The sequence below is a fragment of the Platichthys flesus genome, chromosome 17, assembly GCF_949316205.1.
Source record: "Platichthys flesus chromosome 17, fPlaFle2.1, whole genome shotgun sequence".
NCBI classification, from domain to species: domain Eukaryota; kingdom Metazoa; phylum Chordata; class Actinopteri; order Pleuronectiformes; family Pleuronectidae; genus Platichthys; species Platichthys flesus.
In genome coordinates, this window is record NC_084961.1 from 13,264,296 (window position 1) to 13,287,779 (window position 23,484).

The following is a 23,484-nucleotide window of genomic DNA, read 5'->3' on the forward strand; positions in this document are numbered from 1 at the left end:
ACGTGGGATTTTACAAAAGGTTCCTTTTTATTGGTTTGGGTTTACCTGAACAGCCAGAAGAAAAAAAAAACTCCTTACAGATGATTATATAAAGAACAATAAATATTTTTTTGTTGTTTAAAAATAAATCAAAATCGCAGACACCCTGTGGAAAGTTGTGGACAGTGGCAAAGGGAGCACATCCGCACTGGTAACGGATTCGTCTGGAGAACTCATTATTTCTGTAGGAACTTTTTTATTACTCACTGAATTCATTAACACAGGATTTTTCGTTGGTGCATATCGAAACCCATTCATTTTTCTCTACATAATAATCAACACACATTTACAAAGATTTACAGCACTGCATTGTGGGAGATGGGAGTGCCCATCGGGATATGCTGTTGCCAGGCAACAAGAGGAAGCGATAAAGCTAGTCGTTAGTTTCTAAAATGAGGCCCGTGTAGGGAGCAGGGATTTGGGGGACAGGAGGGGAAAGGTGGGGGGGGGGCAATGTACACATGAGGTAAATCACTCAAGCTGTCAGATGAAAATACTACATTTTACAATACAGTACAGAGTGTGAAATTAGACTTCAATCATTTATTTGTGTACACTTTTAAAGGTGTTGTGTGTGATGTTGCGAGACAGACGGGGCAGTTGAACGTAAAAAAAAAAAGTAAATGCTGCATGTGTGAAAAAGCATTGAATGTGACCTCGGTGTGAAAGAGGAGCATCTTCCACCATGTTTGGGTTTCAGCTCAGAGTCGCTGAGGAGGGAGGGGAAAGCAGATGTTCCTGGGAAATTTGGACAGGGAACGACGTCATCCGATAAAACACTAGAAAGCTCCTGCTGTCATGGGGATGTAGGTGGGGGGCGGGGGGGTAAGATCGGAGGATGTCCCGCCAGTCAAAGCTTATAGGTTGGGAGTTTCAGGAGGGGGCGCCGTACATGCAGTCACTATTATTGTCCCCCCAACCCTCGTTCTGGATGTTGTCCTACATGAGAGGAGCTCTCTCTCTTTCTCCCTCCTCTTCTTCTTCTTCTTCTTCCTCCTCTCTCCGGGATGATGTCGTGAGCCGCTGATGGAGAGACGGGTCTCCTAAACACCGGGGCCTTTGATTGCTCCCGCCTCCTGTAGCCTCGGGGAGGTGTACGCTGACGCCGCCAGACACATGGCTGCCTCGCAGAAGCCCGGCAGACCCTGCGCGCCCGCCTTACCAGGGTAACCGGCCTCTCCGGCTGAACCCTGAGGTCCTCTCTCACCGTGCCTGCCGTTACGGGCCACGCCATCTACACCAGGAGGACCTGTGGGGCAGGGGGGGGGGGGGGTATCAAAATAACAGATCAAGTTTCGGGACTACATGTGTGCACTGTATGTATGCACACATTGTAGTTGTGTGCAGAGAGAGTGAGTTTGTATTAGTGTCTGCTTTTCCAATCCTATTACATTCACGTTCAAGAGCATCTGTTAAATGGCTGGAGTTAATGAGGCTTTTAAAATGCCTCTGAGCAGCTTCTCCTGTTGCAGATACTGTACTTACAAGTCCTTCATTTACTTATTGTTCCCTCCTCTTCTTCAAGTAGGGGCCGCTACATTGAACCCCACCCCCAAGAAACACATGTACAGCAGAACATTCTAGACTTCAACCAAACCTCCAACCAAACAATATGAAGCCTTTAACAGAAGCCTCTTGCAATGCCCCTGGTTTTATGTGCATAGATCTTGCAGAGTTTCCTCCAGGCTCTATTACCTTGAATTCCAGGAGGTCCTGGTGCTCCTGGGTGAGGTTTACCTGGATCTCCCCTCTCTCCCTTTGCGCCTCTCTTTCCTGTGGAACATGTAATTTCATCAGATAAAAGACTCTACTTAAAACATATGCAAAAGTATCAAAGCCAAACTATGTATATGTACCTTTGAGCCCTGTGTTTCCAACCTGTCCAGGCCCTCCAATCATGCCAGGGATGCCCCGGGCGCCAGGCAGACCATGTGGCCCCTGAGGCCCAGACGAACCTGGAGGTCCAGGGGGCCCAGGAGGTCCCATCACACCTGCGCCGCCAAGCACAGCCCTCTTGGCGCTCACCGCAACTGCAGCTAGCCTCTCTGTAACCCAAGAGACGGAATCATCATTTTGATTAAATTACCTTCCGATGACGGGCAACTGATTGCTCAGGAGATGAAAGTAGTTCTGGGAAATGAACTAATCTAATCTCCCCTATGCACATCAAAGCTGAATATTCAGGTCCAGACGCTCACCCTGCAACATCTTCAACACCACTTCGATTATATGCTGGTCGGATGCATCGCGCCCCTGGAGCGAGGAAGAGGAGACTGAGCATCACAAAGATCAGAAACCAACATGTCGACGCATCTAGAATCTATACTGCAACATGCTTCTGAACTGTTAACCCGGACTTACAATTGATCCCTGAATACCAGGCATGCCAGGTACTCCTCGCTCGCCGTTGAGTCCCCTTGGACCAGGAAGCCCTGATGGTCCCACATCTCCTGGTTTACCAGAGTCTCCAGTGGGTCCGTTGTGCCCAGGTTCTCCCCTGATTCCTTGCTGTTAAGGTAAGCGCATTGAGGAAATACTTATTGGTAAAGAAAGAGAGGAAATGAAAATAGATGATGGTGAAAATGTGAAGAAAGACAGTTTGATGCTCACCTGTCCTTTGGGTCCAGGTTCACCAGACATACCCTGTCACAGCAAGGACACACACATAGACATTGCTCATTTCTGCCTCAGAGAAACTCATTGAGCAATAATTCATCAATGAATATTGTAAATGAATGTCTAAAAAATACGGCTTCAATGAGCCAGCATGTATCGCTGATCCACTGTCGTGTAAATAGCTCATTTGCCATCTGGATTATTACGTGGATTTGAATGCAAATTCGTATTTGTATAAAACTTTTTGTGGTGTACATTTTTACCTTTTCACCTTTCTCGCCAGCCAGTCCCTCAACGCCGGGGTCACCCTAAAAAAAAAGTGACAGAGAGGAGAAGATGAAGAGTGGCGAAGGAGAGGGATGACTTTGGAAATATTTTTGGCGAAACTGGTGTATGAGATGTATGAGGCCTCCGACAGTCCGGTTTGAAAGAGAAGAACTGAGACTCACCACGTCTCCCTTTGAGCCGGCTTTTCCTTGGAAGCCCTGTGGAGAAAAATATTGTTTGAGATCATGTAACATGGTCCAATCACGAAATGTTGATTCACAAAGTAATGAAGAGAAGCATAATTAAAACGTTGTGCACTTCATTTGGTTGCAACATTAACAAAGGCAAGTGGTTTTAATGTGTTAGTAAAATATTGCTTATTTGTATGGTTTGCCTCATTCACTGATTAACTGTGGACTTTGGGACTTTTATTCATGGTTAAACACTGCCCCCAATGGACAGGTCGATGTAACTGACTAATTATGAGGTATGTTTGAAAATAGGAAATGATGAACATGTCTCACGCATAAAAATTGTGTATTTGTTCGTGCACACATACTCACACACTCACACACACAAACTGACCTTGTCTCCCTTGGTTCCGCTAAGGCCCTGCGCACCAGGTACTCCCATGGGTCCTCGCTCTCCTTTGCTCCCCTGTTACGACGTCACATAAGTAGTATCAGAAATAACCCTTGAAAATCAGCTTGAAATACTTTATATAGCTGATCAGACACATAAATACAGAGACGCAATGGAACCTACAGGTTTGCCGACTACTCCCTGTGGCCCGACCGCTCCCCGCTGGCCTCTGTCGCCCTGCAGGGAACAAAGAAATGGGGTGAGTACATGTGGTTTTAAAGCAGCAGCTGTTTTGTATTTTTAATGCAGCAACTCTCGATTTGTACCTTAGGCCCAGGTACTCCTTCCATACCAGCAACACCAGGAAGACCAGGCTCACCCTAGGATGATGCAAAAGTACAATTATTCAACCATAACTGCACAACATACAGTAAGAAAGCATCTATTATACCTTAGAAAAAGCCATATGAGTGTGTATGCATGTTTACCAGAGGTCCAGGCGCACCAGACATGCCTACATGTCCTCGAGGTCCAGGCCCACCCTAACGAGGATGTGAAAAACAGAAAGACATGAATAAAAAGAAGAAGAGGTCCATATAACATAATGTAATGTGAGTTGATAAAAGCTTTACCTTAGCTCCAGCTCCACCTTTAGACCCGGGACTGCCAGGCAACCCCTAAAGAGAGAATGAAAATAGTATAAAAAAAATAGTATAAGGGGAAATCAGAAGTTGCAAATGCATTGTGTATCTGGGATCCTGGCTATTGTGTAGTAAAGATGAAACCCATGTAGTTACATCATCCCAGAACTGATTCTAGCAAGAGACTTTTGCTGCATGTTTGTAATAAAGCTGAAAATCCCACAGAAACATCTGTATCTTGTACTCTGACAGTGTGGTGTACGCTTGATTCAATGTGTTTGAAATATACAGGGATCGTGAACTCTGTACTATAACCTGAAAAAGCTGTTGGGTAATGAAGCTAGCGTAAGTTCAGTCAGGAAGACTTAACCTGCAGACAATCAGCTGATCAGGGGTGTTCCTATACATAGGAACGCCCAATGGAGGATTTAGCCTACCTAGTGATCAGCTGATCGGGGGTGTGTCTTATCATCCAATCAGGTCGGGTGCGGGCTCTGTCAGCCAGTCATCTAGCAGCTGCCTAACTTTAAAAGTCCCTTTCCTCTCTTCCTCAGCCTGCCATCATTCAGCGTCTCACGAAACCCCTCCTCCACCCCATTCTCCTCCCGGCTCGAAGGACATTCACCTCATCCGGACCCCGACCTCAACGGATTACGCCAACGGATCAAGGATCATAGCAGCGCCCAATCATGGTGGCAGCTGATCACGGACAAAGAATATTCAAAACTGCCTTTCAATATACGATTACTAGTGGCATTCATTGCACTCTGTCCATCCTGGAAGAGGGATCCCTTGCATGCGTCTCTTCCTGAGGTTTCTACTTTTTGTAGTTTTTCCTTACCCTTGTGAGGGTTGAGGGCAGAGGATGCCACACTAGCAAGTTCAATAGGACTACGTGCATAAGATTTGCCTTCCAAACTTACATTAGACGTTAAACCCCCCCGGGGTCTAAACATCAGTGTCTAGACCCCGGGGGGTATTCCTGTTCGATGTTCTGCTACACCACCTTCTAAATCCTGATGACATCTCACAGGGGTCTAAAATGCCAAAGACTGTTTAACATTCACATTTCTGTGCGTGTAAAAAGTAAATAAGTAAAATCTGTTAATTGGAAATCAAGTCTCACCTGATTGAAATGGATTCGGATATTATTGTGTGGGTGCAGGTGAATAAGTGGTTATAAAACTCATGTCTGAAAATAAACCCAATATTAATGATAATGAGAATAGGCCGAGCTTGTGTGTGTGTGTGTGAGCCACAGCCAGGCATAAAGCAGGCTGACATGTGGTATTTGACTCTGCAACAGTGTCAGAGTCACTGCAATGGCCACACAGAAAAAGTGTACATATCATGCTCCATTACTCCTTAGTCAGAATGATGCATACACACACACACACACACACACACACAAAGGCAAATATACACAATGGTCTGATTGTGATAAATCACTCGCAGTGGGAGGGAGAAACACTCTTTCAAGGTGGTTTAAATTCTAAAAGAGCGCCAGTCGCAGGGTCACTATAAACCTGGATCAGAGCCCAGAACAAAAAAACATACGAGCTGCTTTGCACTGATTTCCTTCCGTCTGTGTTCTGGCTCAAAAGATTTGAGGAGGAGAAAAAGACTGACGCCTCTACGTGGACTGAGTTGACAATAAGCATTTTCAGACAGCCTTATTTGCATATGCCTTTTAGGGGCATTATTGAACAATCCTCAGACAAAAAAAAAAGAATCCTCCCCGCGGCAGTACACTGAAGGATCACTCACCGCTGCTCCATGAGGACCAGGAGGACCTGGCATCCCAGCCTGACCGGAGCCGCCCTGCAGGAGGGAGAACAGACCAGGAATTAATTGTCGTCTTTTACAGAGATTGAAGTCGCTCATTATTATCGCGGCTGGCAGCCCTTACCTTGATTCCAGGAATACCAGGTGTCCCATCTTTTCCATCAATACCCGGCAGACCCTGCAAAACACAGACAGATGAGTCAGTGGACTTTATTTGGCAAGCTCTCCGAACACGGCTGTGTGGCACACAAACAAAAGTGTTAGCACTCACATTCTCTCCCTTTTTGCCGACCGCACCCTGTGGGCCCTGGATACCTCGGCTTCCCTGTGGAGGATAAGCAAATCAGCGTTGGTGAATTTTTCGCAAAGCACAACAGGATCACAGAGTTTTTCCTTTTTTTCGTCTTGTGCCACGTTGCTTTGGTTAAAAACTTCAAGGAACAACATTAGGAGAGTCACCTACTTTGTCTCCCTTGTCTCCCGCCTCTCCGGGTGGTCCCTGAGGTCCCTCCTCGCCCTGCAAGCAACAAAGCAAGACTTAAAGCACCTGAGGAGCCTGTTATTCTATTATTAATCAAGTCATTTTGTGTGTGTGTGTGTTCTTACAGGAGGCCCGGCAATTCCAACATGTCCGTTGATGCCCTTGTAACCGCGAGGCCCCTACAGGAGAGCAAAAAAGTGCCATTAATTCTCTCAGATCAGGAAGGATGCAAAGTTGTGGTAGCCTACGATTCATTGTGATAAAGGGCTAATTAGTGCTTAACTCACTTCACTAATAGGAGCTACATAGAGCGCCAGCCACTCTCGCCTTGGCACTAAGCCGGGGCGCTAACTTGGCTAACGCGGCTAATGTTAACAGTAAGACGGATGGCTACAGCGGGTCATTAACTACAGATGGAGGCACCGTGGACCCAGACAACCCCAACTCATTAGAAGGAGGGGAGAGATTTGTGTTAGCATCATTTCCATATGTCCCCATTGCTGTTAATGGATGATGTTGGTATAGCGGGCACAGGTTTGGCTGTGCCTCCTTATTGGTGCTTGTCTAAGAATGAGAACAGCACATTGCACCTTCAGAGAAAGAGGACAAAGTATATGAATATAAGTGAAAACATGTGGTACTAACCGTCTCTCCTTTAGGACCCATCATTCCTGGATAACCCCTCAGACCAATTGGACCCTGATCAGAAGCAAAGAGCAGCAAGGTCAGGACGCTGACCTTGACCAGAACCACACTTTAAATGACAGAACACTGTGTTCTGTTGGTACGAGACGATAGTATATGAAAACAACACAATATTATTCTGCATTTCTAACTTTGCCAGGTCATTGAAAGTTGAATTGTCAGCGTACCGCAGGTCCTGGGATGCCTTGTTCCCCAGAGATGCCCATTTCTCCCCTGAGGCCCTGGTGGAGGAGAGATAAATAGGAGGCTGATTAGTTATGCTGTGATGCTCTCTGTAGCACGCGCTCCTCATACCAATCATATCACATTCAAAGGAATTTAATAAACTTGTAGGAGGTATTTTTGGTTAGTTTTTTTATGTGTGTGTATGTGTGGAAACCAATCTGTGATGGTTATTGTTTCCTTTTGATGTTCCTTTGATGTTGGATGACTGTACTTTGCTCGTCAAGGAACGCCAAAAAAATGTTCCAACACTTAATAAAAAGCAACCACAAGCTTTCATAGAAGCTGAACTTGTTTAAATGATCTATCTGTGCTATTGTAGGAATAGTTCGACATTTTTGGACATGACACTGATTCAGTTTCTTGCAGAGATTGAGCAGAGCTGTAGCCTCATCATGTCTTTTGGTATGGACCTGGACACAGGGGGTGATGAAGTTTTGCACAAGTAGCGGTCGGCTATGCTAGGGATGAAGTTTGAAAATGTGGTCTGTAATTAACCTTTAACGAAAACGACAAGTTGGTTTTAGGGGTGTTACATAATATAATTCGTCCTTTAGACCCACTGACATTTTTGGAAAACTAAAAGCTAAACTATCAGCTGTGAAAATAGGAGGAGGATGTATAAATATTTCTCATGATTATTTTCGGGGCATAATTTTGAACTTCGGTCAAGAGTGGGCTAGCTGTTTCCCCTGCTTCCAATCTTTAAGCCTAGCAAACCTAGGGCAAGCTAAACCAAAGTAAGATTGGCTAAGCTAAGCTAGTTGCCTCCTTCTCTCATTACAAAAATATGTTTTGGACTAATCCTACTGCTACTTTCACAACCATCTCATCATTTCGGTGCAGTTAGAAGAAAAACACATCAAAAGCGAACCTCAGGTCATCATCCAGCTGGCTGGTTTATATTTTTCAGCCCGCTCGAGATAAATCTGATACTGTTCTTGCATCACAGAGTCATCAGTAATGCACCAACTCACAGAGACGGCTCATTTCTCATTGATGGTAACAGCTATTGGGTTGTAAACAGCCTGTGGGCACTGTCTTCAAGGAGAAGAAAAGAAGGAGCAGCTCCAAAGAGCGGCCTTGAGTGCAGGCAGGTCTTCTAAAATACTCTGTGCTCTGAGTGTTTAGAGCGTCTAAGCACTGCCAGAAGACTCCTTGTGTGGGAAGATCAGAGGCTAATTCCTGGGGCTTGGCTCGCCGCTCCCTCGGAGCCCACCGTGTGCTCATTAGCTCTGCTAAATACAGCGAGGTGAGAGGGCTGCGCGAACCCTGACTCTCCCATCCTCCCCTCTATGTACCTGCATCTTCACCATCCCTTTCATCTGGCTGCTGTCTGCAGGGCCGAGGCCAGGCCTGACTAATCGCAGCCAGATTAGTGCCAGTCATGTGCCTCGGGGGGCATCATTAGAGCTAATCCTTGCTTCTCCTGGTCCTGAACGGTGGGCGAGTAGTGCGGGACTGTGCAACATGTTCAAGAATGGGTGTTTGAGTGCATTCGTGGAGCCGCTCTAGCAGCAGACTGCGCAGCTCACCGCTTTTCCAATGCTGCCAGGCTCTCCGAGAACACCAGCACGTCCTTTGTGTCCCTGGAGGGCAACAGGAAGTCAGTTAGGTGTCCGAACAATTTAACATAACATAATCATTGTACTCCTTAAGAGCAGTCAAAACAAAACGTCAGGCATAGCACTCACCTTGACACCCTGTAGTCCCTGAGGGCCTTTTGGTCCTGCTGGACAGTTAAGAGGACACTGTCGAGAGAGAGATCGAGAGAGAGAGAGAGATAGAGAGAGAGAGATTTGCAGATTATTAAAAGTGAAAGCGCGTCAAATCAGATTTGCAAGTACAGTAGATGTCATTAGATCTCACCTGGAAGTCTGCACTCCCCTCCTCTCCACCGATGAACTTCCCTGGAGGACCCTGGACGGATGGACATACGGAGAAATAGATGGATGGGTGAAGAAAGTCACCTGGTGACAGTTGCCTCTCCTGCTCGGAGACGAGCCAGCACTCTCTCGGCTTTCTCTCTCTCCCTCTCTCTTCCAATTTGTCCCTCCATCTTCCCCCCTCTCTCTCCGTTTATAGATTGAGTTATAAAGAGCAGTATCTCTAGAGGGGCTGATGTATTCCTGCTACAGTCAGATGAGACAGCCCAATGATCTAATGGGGGTTTATTTACCCTAGGACAGCACTAAAGCTAAACAAATACACTCTCCTGGGCTGGGACCATCACTCTCAATGAAGACACCACCTCCTCCCCCTCCCATTCTTAGACCTACACCATTGGAAAATAGACTTGAAAGCACACCGCCCAAAAGTGTTTGTGATATCTCACCACTTAGTGTCTGCTGGGACCTGTTCATGCAGCAGTGAGCTCTGGCTGTGTTACGTCTTTTTGTTATCATACACTACATAGAAAAAGTCAATAAAGAAAACATGCTACTTGCTGGCAACTCTGCAGAAAAGATCATATTTCAACAGATCTTTTGGCAGAAGGTGTGCTTGGTCTTTGCTTCACTTTTACAATGTGACCCCGTTTCTATATAGTTCGTCAACTGCAATTAAACTGGAAACACTACGCGCTTGATTAAGCCCGATGAGCGGCTGGTAGCTCATTTACTTCACACAGCTGATCTCACCAGGCTCGATAAAAAAAAGAAGAAGACCGTCATCTGTCACAGATATGAAATTATTTACTGACATCTTTTCTATGATTAAAGTTTTAGTTTATTGCTGTCAGAGCTACGCTGATGAATCTGCTGGACCGTTAGATCAGCTGATCTTAGCTTAGTGCAGATGAGCCAATATAATAAGAATTTACAGCCCAGATGTGAAGAAGAATATGATGAATGTGATCAGGATAAAGTATCGCAGTCGTCAACCACAGCACTGATTAGTTTATTTTTAAATGTAAAATGTCTGGCTCACCTACCACCTGGTTCGAAATTAGTCTTTATTTTATGTATTTTAGGTAATAAAATATCTGCTATATATCGTTAAATGATTTGATTAAATTTCCAGAAGTGATATTAGCCTAAAAAGTATTTGAAAAGTATTTGTTTAACTACAGTTTAGTGCTAGTGCTTTATCGTCTTCTTCTGTGTTTACATTGAAATTATGAGCCAGGGGGGAATTTACGATGTTTATTTAGATGTCTTTAAAAGCAAAAAACTATTTACCAGCCAAATGTTACACAGTCCTGGGCAGAGTTTTGTTCCTAGATGTATTGTCTGCTGTTATTTTAACTTATAATTTCAGAGAGTTGTTTTCTTCCCCACTACAACAAAATGAAATTCAGTCGCACTCCAGCCAAGTGATTTCAAATCATGTTTGTTCATTTAAAAGTAAAAAACAGTCCTGGTCGCACACTTACAGGTTTGCCAGGAGGTCCAGGAAGTCCTGGAGGTCCAGGTGGTCCCATGACACCCTGAATACAGATAAAGGAAAAGAAGGAAACTGTAAAGGTGAAGATTTGAGCTGCGTATTACTTGTTAATATTGTTTTTTTATCCTGAAGTCAGTATGATAAACTGAAGCCGGTTACCTACCTTTATCCCGTTTGCCCCAATTTCACCTGGAAGACCAATTGCCCCAAGAGCTCCCTACACAGAGAGACAATACGAGGCAGTAATGACATTGTGTACACACCCAACATCCAACAGGATGATTTCCACACCTCAAGCTAAAGCTATTAAGTGATAAAGGCGTAAGTGTATAAGACCAAACAAGCTACTTACAGCGAGTCCTGGAAGGCCTGCTCCCTGTGAGGACAATATGGACAAGGGGTTAATCACTGAATAACATGTGGAACCAATCCATGAAACAATCAATTAATGTTGGCGAAAGCCAATTAATAACGCCAGCGGTAATTCAGTAATGTGTGCGCATGGTGTCGGAGTGCAGAGTAAACAGTGCTCAGGGGGAACAAAGACGCTGAATGCAATCAGTTTATGTTTACTGTGTCTTCTGCTTGGAATTAATTATAAACTCGGTATTAAGCCTTGTTGAAGGAAGAACATCCGAGAGGGCAGGATCTCCAGCATGGGAGTGTATAACACAACACAACACGACAGGTTAACAACTCAACACAACACAACAAGTAATGACACGACACGATATGACACAACATGACAAGACATGACATAACATGACTCACCATGACACAACACAACAAAACGAGACATGACACAACATTAAACAACAAGAAATGACACAACATAACACACAACACACAACACACAACACACAACACGATAACTCAACACAACCTAAGACACATCATGACATGACACTACACAACAGGACACAACACGACAGGACACAACACAACAAACCACATCAGATAGCCCGACATGACACGACACGACACAACACAACACTACACGACACCACACGACACCACACGACACAACATAACACAACACAACAAACACCCCTGCAACACACCGACTAATTTAACAGATAGTGCACCATGTGTGACTCTCAATGGTTTTTAACATCCTGAACACTGTGTGATAGATGGACACAGAGCTCCTCCTAGTGGTCCCCTACTGTATTACAAATGTCCAATTTGCACTGTCTACATGCCATGCCTGGCCTGGCCTTCACTGGTGAGCATTAAGTCAGTGGTGCAGTGGGATACTGGGCACACAACATGTGGATCACGGACCACACGTTCCGCTGCAGTGTGCAGGATTAGGGCTCGTGTCAGCTGTAGGAAGCAGATGCCACATCTGGGTAGATTGAACCCAAAGAGGGCACAGCTGGTCCGGCGCTCAGGCATGGAGAAACAAAGGGAGTCGAGGGGGGTCGCTGTACTAGAGCAGCTGGATCACAGTATGTTGAGGATTTGGCTTCAAACCTAATGTCTGATTCAGTCATGATTCAGCTCCTAAGTATCAAGTCTGCCTCGTGAGATGAGGGGATCTGACTCGTCAAAGCTGATATAAATATACACACTATATCTATTTGAGTGCAGTTTTTGACTTGATTACAACGATATGATGCAACATTTCACTTATATTTCAATTTCTGATGATCTTTTTAGTATATTCATCTGACCACAAAATCCGGGTCTGGTTGAGGCTCCACACGTTTTCTGTCAGTTCAGATATATTTGTTGAATTAATTGTATAAGGCCCAGAAACCGAAGCAAGAACAAAATTCTGAAAAATGAATATTTAGGGAAGGTGCATATGAACAACACTTGAAGCTGTAATGCAGCGCCATCTAGTGGTGTGGATCTTCTTTTTATGGTTGTTAGTTCCTAAGAGTGCTGCATTAGATGTGATCATTTGAACAGGTCACATAATTTATACACTAACTTTTATTGCACCTAATAAAATAAATTGCAAGAGGATTTGGGGAATTGAAAAAAGCTTCAACTCATTGGCTGGCGACACACTGCAGAGTCTGGCTTCACAAATGTCTGATACTAAAATGTATTTTTTTCTCTTTAATAGTGAATCAATGATTTCATTATTTATCTTGTGAACATATTAACCGGGGGACGACCTCTGATGCATTTTGCAGATCATACTTCTGTAGCTTTACCAAAGTGGGAGTGTTTTAACATTGTCCATTTGTGATTTTCACTTCAGGTAAAGCATTCAAGTATGTTTTCTACCAGTGTAAGATATTCATAAAAACATATTTATTGTGAGTATTCACTTATCATAGTAAAAATGTACTTACAGGAGGGCCGGGCTCACCGCTGGGTCCATGTTGACCCTGAAGACGACAGTAAACAAAGATATAGACACAGAGGTGATATGTTTGGCTCCCACACAAATAAATTACAACAATAGGTATATAGGCAATACAATACTCAAGGTATAAAATGTTGTACTGAAGGTGAAACTATATTTTATCACTTAAGGAAGAAAGTATCCAGAGACACAGCTATTATTATAATCTTCTCAGTGCCATGATCAACATCACTGAGACAAGAGAAAATACAAATGTTAGGGTCCCTTGTGAAATAGGAAAGTTGTATTCCATCCACAACAAAAACAAGAGGTGTAACACTTTAATGTTTAAGATGGAGGTTTTCCACAGAGCAGCAGTGTAATCAGATATAATAATACTATTTCCTGGTAGAGGTTCAGACACTTGCCTTTGGGCCAGGGCTCCCAACAGGACCCCGGTCACCCTTTGCTCCGATCAAACCCTGGAGAGAAGCAGGGAGAAGAGATAAAGTCAATATGTTTGTAGAGGAAAACCACTGAGGAGGTTAAAGAGGAAATGATCAGTTACCACTGGGTTTTTCCACCGGCCTCATGTGACTTGAATAAACCTTGTGAAAAGGTTCAATCCCGCATTTGATCGAAGTTGACACTTTCCTTGTTAGTAATTAGGAAGCAAATCTAAGATTCCAGGGCGGATTACAGGGTAAATCTCTGAGGAATGTGTGTGTGTGTGTGTGTGTGTGTGGGTGTGTGTGTGTGAGTCTTTAAGCATGTGACCATTCGGCATTGACACTCATTCCACTTTCCTCATACTCTCAGTCTTCAGTTAGTTCACAATTATTTTCAGACAAATCCAAAACTGAAGCTCAAAATAATTGCAGACCCATTGACTGGTCTTTATCCCATAACTACTAGAGATGTAATGATTATATATTATTTGGTATTTGATGTTCATAGGAGGACATTTTCCATTTAAAGCACATTTCTATGACTGGAACAGTGACATGAGCTTCAATCACTAAATCACCATAATTACTAACAATGTAATAATATTCAGGACTTTAAGGGTCAGTGTTGGAGTACAATATCAACATTGCTGTTATTAAAGGTAAAATCGAACCCACACAAGAAAAGTCTGAATGAAAAATAAGCAACAGAAGCATCACAAAATGCTTTAAATATCATATTAATCTTAATTAAAATGTGTACATATTTTAAAGATTACATTTTACCTTACCACACTATACACATACTTCTGCTCTTATAATTACTTAAATGTAGGAGTTTTTTTTATTGTAAACAGTTTTGCTAACACTCCAGATTTCTAGTAAAATCCCACTTTGGGTAATCTGGAGATTTACCAATAAAAAAAACTGGACTTTGATATGATAGAAAACATCCTGTACAGGGACCTTGAGTTAGAATTGGTTTATTAAACTGGTTTCTCCCAGATCAAGAATGATTATCTTTGGAATCTTCAAACTGCTCTTGATAAAAAACCTTTTTCATATCTTGTGATCAAATGTCGCTGCTGAAGAAGAGTTTATGACACTGTAGAAAGCTCAGGGAAAATAGTGCTATGAGAAGACTTTCATTTAGGATTGTGTTAAATTTATCCTCCTTCTTGAGTCAGTATGTATATGTTTATATACATGTTAATCACTTCAGTCCATACATGTAACACATATGTGCGTCCTTGTGTGTCTGGTAATACGACAAGTGATCCAAACATCTCAGGGACCTGCTCATCGATACTCTAGCACCTCTAGTGGTCAAAAGGGCAACATGCTACCTTTAAATTCTGATTCATTTGAAAAGCTTCTCGGCTAATTTTTCGTTTTTATAGTATTTTCTTACTCTGATTTAACATTAAATATATTATAAAAATAATATTAGAAATATTTAAAACCCTCTCTCAGATTCTATCATCACTTCAGGAACAACTTGTGGTTTCCAGTATCTCGTTATGTATTTCACCCAAGAAAAGTTTGGTTTACAGTTGTGTAATTTTCACCACTGTTAATGTTTGTTTCAATTTTTCCCAACTGTGAACTCTTGAACTCCGTTTACACAACAGTTAATTCCTGTTGTACCAACCCTGTGGGAGTGTATTCTCACTGCGTCTCCATCTCTTTCTACTTGACTCTTCTCAGGACGTGTCTTTGGGTTAGGGTTAGCCATTCTGTTTATGACCATTTATTATACATTGCCGTATCAATCTCTCGCTTCCCTTTCTCTCTCTCTCACTCTGTCTCACTGTCTCTCTCTCAAACATCCATCTGTTTACTTACATCAATGCCATTCTCTCCTGGAACTCCATCAGGACCCGGTTCTCCTGGCTCTCCCTTTAACCCCTAAGGTAAAACAAGCACACGGTTGTCGATCACCAAAGCCAAGGACACATACATCAAATGTCTTCACCAATGTAACATCCAATAAACAGCAGAGTGTAAACTTACTGGTGGTCCTGGGGGCCCAGGAGGTCCTGTCTCCCCCTGCAGACAGATGGAGTGAAGATTAAATTTGTGGGAGAAAGGTCCATATGATATGGCAGGCTTTCATAACACTTATATAAAACAACATCTTGTTTTATACAACTTTTTAAGATGCTGTCCTCCCCATGCAAAGTATCTGACCGCTGTGTTTGACATTATTAAATAAAGGGGGAATAAATAATATATAAAAAATGACCAAGAATCTACATTTGACAGCCACTTTGCGAGACTCAGGTCACGTTCTTCAAGAACACTGATTTGGCCAGTGCTGGGTCCTGGTTTCTTTTTCATTTAGAAAATAAAAGATGGATGACTACTCTACATTTGGGCTCAGTAACATTGATAGTTTTCTTTGCATAAGGGAGTCTAAATGCACCAAGATGTCTCAGGGTCTTTCTGGTGGAAACATGATGCAGATCTCTGATGATGGTTGTGCAATTCAGTATGAGATTACGAGCATTTCTTCACAGTTCAATTTTATAAACTGAAACCTATCAAGTGTTTAACTACATGGGATTTTGTATCACAGAATAAAATCCTTAACTTCACTGCAGCCATAATTATACATATTTATTCAACCTGTGTGTAGTTAACCCCCCGAGAATATCTGAAATGTATCACTTTACTGGGACACAAACTCAGGATTGAGCTGAAGGTCCCCCCCCCCACCCCGCCTCAAAGACCCCTCTCTCTGCTGGGAACAGAGAGCTTTTGTGCCAGGGTGTTTTCATATGCAGTGCCCTCTGCTGGTAAGACTCTGGTCCTGCGGAGCAGCAGGGGCTGTGGTATTTCTGCGGCACAATGACCGTCTTTGTGACAGACCTGTTGGGCAAACCTGTGTGGATACTCACATCGATGCCGTCTGACCCAGGAGTGCCAGAGGGGCCTGGTGGGCCGGGCTGGCCCTGAGGTCCAGGTGGACCCCTCTGAAACACACACAGACACACACATTTAGACTGAGTGACACTTTTTATCCTAAAAAACTATATTATAACTGCAATATCTTTTAGCAACATGATTAATAAGGTGATAATTTAAACAATAACACCACAAGTTACAATCACACGTTGCAATATGATAATAGTAGAAGTAGTACAAGTAATACAAAAATATATCATTTCATTTAGTTGTTTTTGTATCAATGAAAAAGCTACTATGTACTATGTAATTTAGAAAATTGTATTAATGAATCTTGCTTTATAATTAGATAAATTAACCTTGTATTGGACAAATATTAAATCAAAGCATTTAAATATAAGTAAATACACTAGTGTTCTACACAGATAATATAATATCTTATCAATTTGGCAATAACAAGTAATGCAGCAAAAGCAAATAATGCAAAAATTAAATAATTCAATTAAAACACATTAGTCCATTCTGGGCAGTTTGCTATGGAGAAATTGAGGGTCATATTAAAAACAAAGGATAGAGGAGGAATGTTGGAGGAGGGGTCTTGAGACAGCCACTGTTTACCCCCCAAACACCCCCCCCCCATCTCACTGTCTCCTCAGCCTCTATTGAATATCATGGTGTCAGTGGATCAGCCGGTTCATCAGGTGATAATCCAACTCTGAATTCTTCCAATGTTCAAGAAAAATGTACAAAAATAAAATGAACAGTAGGAATAGAAAATAATCCTTAAGAGTGAAATCCAGTGGATAACATGTGGGTGTCTGTTTGAACAGGGCTTTTCACATCCAGGGGTCAAAGTGTGTGTCTGCATATGTGTTGGTATGTGTGTGTCCAGTCCACCGATTTCCATCTCTGTCATGGCAAAAATCTTTTACATTTTCTTCCATTTCCCATGAATAAGAGTCGTCTTGAAAAACAAAGTGACCTTGGGGAAATCCTCCGATGCAACGGGAGAAGAGAAAAGAGTCCAAACTCAGAGGATGATAATCCACAGAAGATAGTCCCACTTTCATTTTGTCCCCACGGCAGCAAAAACATGTCAAGCTCGTCTTTCGATTTTCTTTTGGGGTTGATTGCTAGCTTTTTACATGCATGCATTTAGCAAGAGTCAAGATTCAACAGCTTATTTTGATCACCAAAACCAACAGCAAGACAGAAAACAGCCCACAACATCACCTCCAGACACCCGGAGCCCTTTCCAGGGGCCCTTAACCTCCCTGAACCCTCAGAATAAAGAAGATAAGCCCTGAGCAGAGCAGGTCTCGACCTCCCTCTGTCCCCACTCACCACTTGGGCCAGAGCCAGGCACAGGGTCTGCAGTAGCACCCAGGTCTTCAGCAAGGCAGAGAGAGCAGCCATGGTACCTCTCTCCCCAAGTCTGTCTCTCCTCGGTTCACCAAATCCTCTCTTAACACTGCTCTTTCCGCTCCCTCACTCCTCTCAAGGCCCCGGCACAGTGCGGAACTGGCGGAGCAAAACTGTCCGAGAGGAAGGGCGGGGGAGGGGGGGGGGGGGGTTGAGGGGGCTGGTGCGGTGGTGGGCCGGGGATGGTGGGGCTATGTGCACAGCCCTGAAAAAAGTCCACTCAGGAGAAAGAGAGAGGGAGAGGGAGGTGAGGGGTGGAGAGGGCTGGGCGGAGGGGCGAGGAGGGTGGGAGGCAGAGGTGCGGAGGGAGCAGGGGAGAAAGAGGGTTGTGTCCCACCGAGGGGCAGCAGGAGAGCAGAAGACAGACAGAACAGTGTGGACAACACACACATGCACATGCACAGATACACAGGCGGCATGGACACACAAAAACCTGGAAATAGAGGCAGGGGCAGACATTTCTGACCTTGCTTGAAAAAGTTAGTGTCTGGATGTAACGTAGGATTAACACATTCAGGTAGAGCAGCACTCAGGCTCCCAAAGACGCCTTGAGTGGACCAATGAGTGAAGACAACTGGGTGAAGAGCACATGTGTTTGAACATCTCTTCTTCTGTTTCGCTTTGAAAATGTGCCTCAGTTTTTTTTTTTATTATTTTTCTTAAACTTGTGATTGTCTCCATAAGAAACAAACAAACCTCACGTATGACAAAATATACGTATAAACACACAGAGTTAACTAAAGGCTGTACAACTGAATACAATTTGAATTCCAAAACATGAAAATCAGTGATATAAAACAAATTAAAATACAAAATCAGAATGAATTATGTAAAAGTTGCAAAAGCAAAATTCAGGAAATAGTATTTTGCCACTACTCCCTCTCCTTTAACCTGAACACATACGACCTGTCCGCTGTGATTTTCTCTTACCCGGCCCGATTAACCCGGTCGATGGTTCAATCTCTGGCTACTCCAGGATTCTAGTGTCCTCTGGGAAGATTCTGAAATGGCCTCCGACGGCTGTCCCGGCAGTGTGTGAATGGTCGGTGATAAGAGAAAGTGCAGTGTATAGAATGTGATTGCAAGTCGCATTGTCAAGTACTTTGACTGGTCAACAAGACTGTGAGAGCGCAACAGAAATACAAACCAGGGGAGCACATTCTCTTTGTCAGTACATAGTAAAACCCAGCCTCTCTTACCAGTAGATACAGTATGAAGGGATACTTGAGGAATAGAGATAGGGAAAACCCTACTGGCCAATCCACAGTCCCAACTGAGGACCAGAGGAGATCGAGATTTCTGTCAGGGCTCCCACTCTTTAGAAAATCACAATGAAGAGATCCACATGTCAAACTCCTGATTCCTATTTCTGAACAACTATTGTAACCATTTCTTAATGTTTTATTTAATCTTTTCAAACTATTTTCTTTCACATATTGGATTTCTCTCTCTCGGCTCTATTGCTGTGTGACATTCAAATTGCTTTAGTCTCTTTTTGTTTGCTTTTTCCAAATATTCCTTTTTTCTAACTTGTAAAGCACATTGTTACTGTGTCTTTAGGGTGCTATGTAAATCACCTGTATTATTATAATGATTCATTTGAATGTACCTGATCACCATGCTTTAAAGGCCCACTTTACACACAGAGACATTTACTGACATTTACTGGCCATTTTACGTACAGCAGCTCGGTTCCCACACTAATAAAAAAAAAAGAGCCCCGCTGAGGCTGAATAAACAAAACTTGTGGAAATGTGAAAAATGACCTTACAGTGCCCCCTATTGTACAAACCACACATTACACCAAATCAAGCTATGGCCTCTCTCCACTAGATGGCAGCAGATGCACATAATCAGCGGCTGAATCTGCAGAACGACTCGGTTGCCATGGAGGCCTCCAGGCTGCACAGTTGTTCTCCTCGGGGAGGATGGAGACGGGGCTGGGGACGCTGAGAGGAGATGCATTTATTAGTAAATTTAGATTTATTGTACACAGCAGGGAACCACAGACCCTTATAAACAACAAATTAGGAGAGCGGCCCAGTGTCGGTTCCTGCACTGCGTTTTCTTTGCCAAGTTTCACACACAGCATTTATCACACTCTAACTTAAAAGTTATTACAGCCTTTTACAAAATCAGATAAAATATTAACTATTATGTATATATACTGGTGAAAACTTATTTTTCTCTGGCAATAGTCTAATAGTATAATATAATTTTGAGTAAGTTGTTTCTGTCTTTTCCTAGATTTTCCAAACGCAGAGCACCAAATCTGCATTTTATAAATAACCACGAACTGGCATCGCCAACGCTCTTCTAATTCATTATGGTCCAGTGAGCTGTGGAGTGTTCGCCTCGACGCCACCTCTCCAACAAGTGTTTCAAAAGGGACAATGTCAGCAAAGTTCTGCAATAGCCGAATAGTACTTTCTCGTAATCCTTTGAGAGTCACTTCCTGTTAAGTGCTTGGAAATTGCAACATGAAGGAGGGAGCTGAGATCATTTTAACCCTTTGCTGCGGAACGTAACAAACTCCTCCTCCTCCCCTCCCCCCTCTCCAACAAGTGTTTCAAAGGTGACAATGTCGGCAAAGTTCCGCAATAGCCAAATAGCATATTCTTGTAACCCTCAAGAGTCACTTCCTTTTAAGCAATTGTTTGTCAGTTTGTCTGTTAATTAGCAGGATTATGCAAAAACTTCTGGACAGGTTATTACGAAATTTGGTCAAAAACATGTGTTATAAATTTTGGTGCACATCTGGATGACAGGCTGGATCCAATAATGTTTTTGTTCACTTTCTATAACATTGAGAGCTAGAGTGTCTTTCAACATTTTGGCGCGTTTTTTAGATAATAATTCTCGTCTCTTGTCACATTCTAGTTCTCCCATGTGTCAACGGTCTTCATGCTAAGCTAGGCTTATTGTCTGCTGCCAGGATCTAGCTCCATATTAAACAGACAGATAGGAGCATAGTTGATCTTGGGATGTAACTCTCGGAAAGGAAACAAGTGATCACAATTCCAACCGTCTGATTCCTATCTACTGTGCTTGTCTTACCACTGCTCTGCTGCTGTTATCTGTAAATATGCCAGTGTGTCAATTCTCCCTTCTTTGATATTTGCATTTTCCCTTCAAAATCCCAAACACAAAACTTTAAAACACAGTGAGAGGACGAGAACAATGAGTTTCAGAAAGAAAAGAAGGGATCAAATGCACGCAAAATCATCCACATCCAAAAAAACTGTGTTTTGCTGATCTTCTCACGGGTGAAAAACTGAAAAGAATCATCCTTCGGTTGTTGTCTTTCTCATTACAAACGATTCCCCAGCCTCCTCAAAACTTCGAAAAACAGACAAGGAAAACATTGGCCTCTCTCCCTTCTCTCAGTCCCCCCCGACCGGCTGAATCTGTCTCCCTCCCTGCTCATGTTTAAAACCTCTGAGGAAAATGACTTGACTGCTCCGTAGGCAGGCGTCTTGTTTCAAGAGTGCGTTGCGTGTTTATTGCACTGATGGAGGCACGCCACCTAGAACCCAACGAGAAGTGACCATGCCACATCCTCACCTCTGCAAAAATGCACAAAACAGAGCGAGCACACACACACACACACATATGAATCCTCATGCATATAAGTAACGCCTAATTGAAACATTATGAGTGACGAGGGAGGTTTTGGACATGCACTGGTATTCAGCTCCACTTTCCCTGAGAAAACTCTGTTTCACACACAGACAGTCCGTGTCCGTTCCTTAGAAGTCATCATCAGACTCGAAGACAGGAAACACACACACTCACACGCACACGCACGCACGCACACACACACACACACACACACACACACACACACACACACACACACACACACACACACACACACACACACACACACACACACACACACACACACACACACACACACACACACACCATACGATGATGACAGACAGGGTAAATATTATTCTTGAGTGCAGGTGTGAGGAGTAGCGGTGAAGTGATAACAGGGGAGGTCATTAACAACCCAGCAGGGTTTGGAGGCCGACCCTGAAGCCCTCGGTGTGTGTCAGGCCCTCGGGTGAAGAAGGCAGAGTTTACAGTGCGAGCGGAGGGAGGAGAGGGACGCACTGACAGCCTGATGATATACAGGCAGAGGATAGGACGCTGTGAAGCATATTCATTTGGGAGTTTTGTGGTTCCCCTCTCGGTGTGAAAATCACTCCAGTCCGCTGTAGGTTCAAACTTGCGCGTGTAAAATGATTAGGGGCATTCGCGGTGTCGTCGGGTTGTCGATCACTGAGCTAACATGGTGCATGGTGTGTTTGTGAGTGTGCGATAGAGAGATATAAATGTTCACATGCTTTACAGTTTCATTCCTCTTTCTTTGGTGACACGGAGCGAAAAATCTTCCATTAGGGCGTCCGCCGCTGTAAAACCCTCTTTCATAGCAACTGACCTCCACGTGCGGGGGGGTCAAACGCTATCAGCCCTGAACCCGATGTGGCGGCGACAACTAGCCGCACGGTGACAACTGGCCCGGCGTCACATGCTGACAATGCGATGACTGCTGCAAAGAAACAAAAATGCCGTTTAGCGCCTGCTGACCCCGGACCGAGCCAGGTGAGGGGTTTCTAAGCAACAAAGCGTGGCACACACACACAGAACCGCTTCGCCACCATCGCCAGAGACACGGGATGGAGGCTATCAAATACATCACACATACACTGGGCCCGTGGAGGTGGTCTGGAATCAAGCCATGTGGTCCGTAAATCCATTTTGAGCTCCGGGTGTGAGAACTTCAAACATCATAAATAACAAAGTAACAGAGTTATCACACAAGATGTGTTTCAGATGTAAACTTGAAACAGATAGGACTTTGAGTAATGTCTTTAGGCTTTTTAGAGATTGTGCTGACATGTGTTACAGATTTCGGGGCTGATTCGCTTTAACATGGTCTGAGAGGTATAGTTGACATTTTGAGAAATATGATTATTTGCTTTATTGCCAAGAATTACATAAGAAGAATGCTGGCGTAATGTCCGGGGGCTAAAAATGCAGCGAGAGCCAGCAAATGATTCGATTGGTTTAAAGCCTTGAGGGAAGGAGCTTGACTGGTGCAGCCCAAAGGAAACAAATTCCATCTACCAACACGTGTAAAGCTGCATTCACACTAATACATTTCAACACAGGTCCCTTTTGCTAGTTAGCATCAAATACTACAGGAGCCACACAGGCACACTACGGTCCAATACAGAAAAAAAACCCAGTTCAAATTATATTTATAATTTCACAAGTATTATTTTCAAGCTGCTGTCAACACATCAATGTATTTCTTCAGCAAATCTACTTCCAAAATGAAAAAGCTTTTTATATTGGCGGTTACATGGAACATTAATAGACATTTCCTGTGCCTTACAAAATGCACATCTCGTTCTCGCGGAGAAGCAAGCTAACCTGACCTCCCCTCCGCGCTGTCTCCAGAGTAACAGAGCACTGACAGAACACCCCACTGTTTGCCGTCTGCACCATTTCCTCCAGGTCAGCCAAGAACAAGTCCACGTTACAGGCTGGGGGGGGGGGTTTGGACATTCTGCACCTTCCTCTCCAGGAACGTGTGATAGGCCGACAACCGCGCAGCTAGGAAACGGTCACTTCATTGGTGAAATGCAAAATAAATGTATATAAATCTAA

At 43.6% G+C, this 23,484-nt stretch overlaps 1 protein-coding gene across 1 annotated transcript; it reads right to left on the minus strand.

The window, feature by feature from the left end:
* Positions 1-25: 25 nt before the first annotated feature.
* Positions 26-17,860, minus strand: col9a2 (procollagen, type IX, alpha 2). The gene is made up of 32 exons (XM_062409136.1): positions 17,722-17,860; positions 16,371-16,445; positions 15,484-15,519; positions 15,316-15,378; positions 13,453-13,506; positions 13,032-13,067; positions 11,075-11,098; positions 10,886-10,939; positions 10,712-10,765; positions 9,208-9,258; positions 9,033-9,089; positions 8,874-8,927; positions 7,284-7,337; positions 7,057-7,110; positions 6,537-6,590; positions 6,394-6,447; positions 6,202-6,255; positions 6,055-6,108; positions 5,913-5,966; positions 4,137-4,181; positions 3,993-4,046; positions 3,831-3,884; positions 3,688-3,741; positions 3,508-3,579; positions 3,105-3,140; positions 2,919-2,963; positions 2,650-2,682; positions 2,401-2,547; positions 2,238-2,292; positions 1,896-2,084; positions 1,735-1,812; positions 26-1,288 (listed from the first exon to the last, which is right to left on the minus strand). Exons 1-32 carry the CDS (start codon positions 17,791-17,793, stop codon positions 1,083-1,085), a joined length of 2,076 nt encoding a protein of 691 aa, XP_062265120.1. The 5' UTR covers positions 17,794-17,860; the 3' UTR covers positions 26-1,082.
* Between the last annotated feature and the right edge of the window lie 5,624 nt (positions 17,861-23,484).

Bases quoted from the DNA above. Each gene is read 5' to 3' on its own strand.
- col9a2 (XM_062409136.1), bottom strand. From the start codon at position 17,793: ATGGCTGCTCTCTCTGCCTTGCTGAAGACCTGGGTGCTACTGCAGACC. The intron at 11,099-13,031 runs GTAAGTACATTT...TTGTCCTCACAG, and splicing joins GCGGTGAGCCCGGCCCTCCT to GGAGCAGGCCTTCCAGGACT. The intron at 1,289-1,734 runs GTAATAGAGCCT...CCTGCCCCACAG, and splicing joins AGGACCTCCTGGAATTCAAG to GTCCTCCTGGTGTAGATGGC.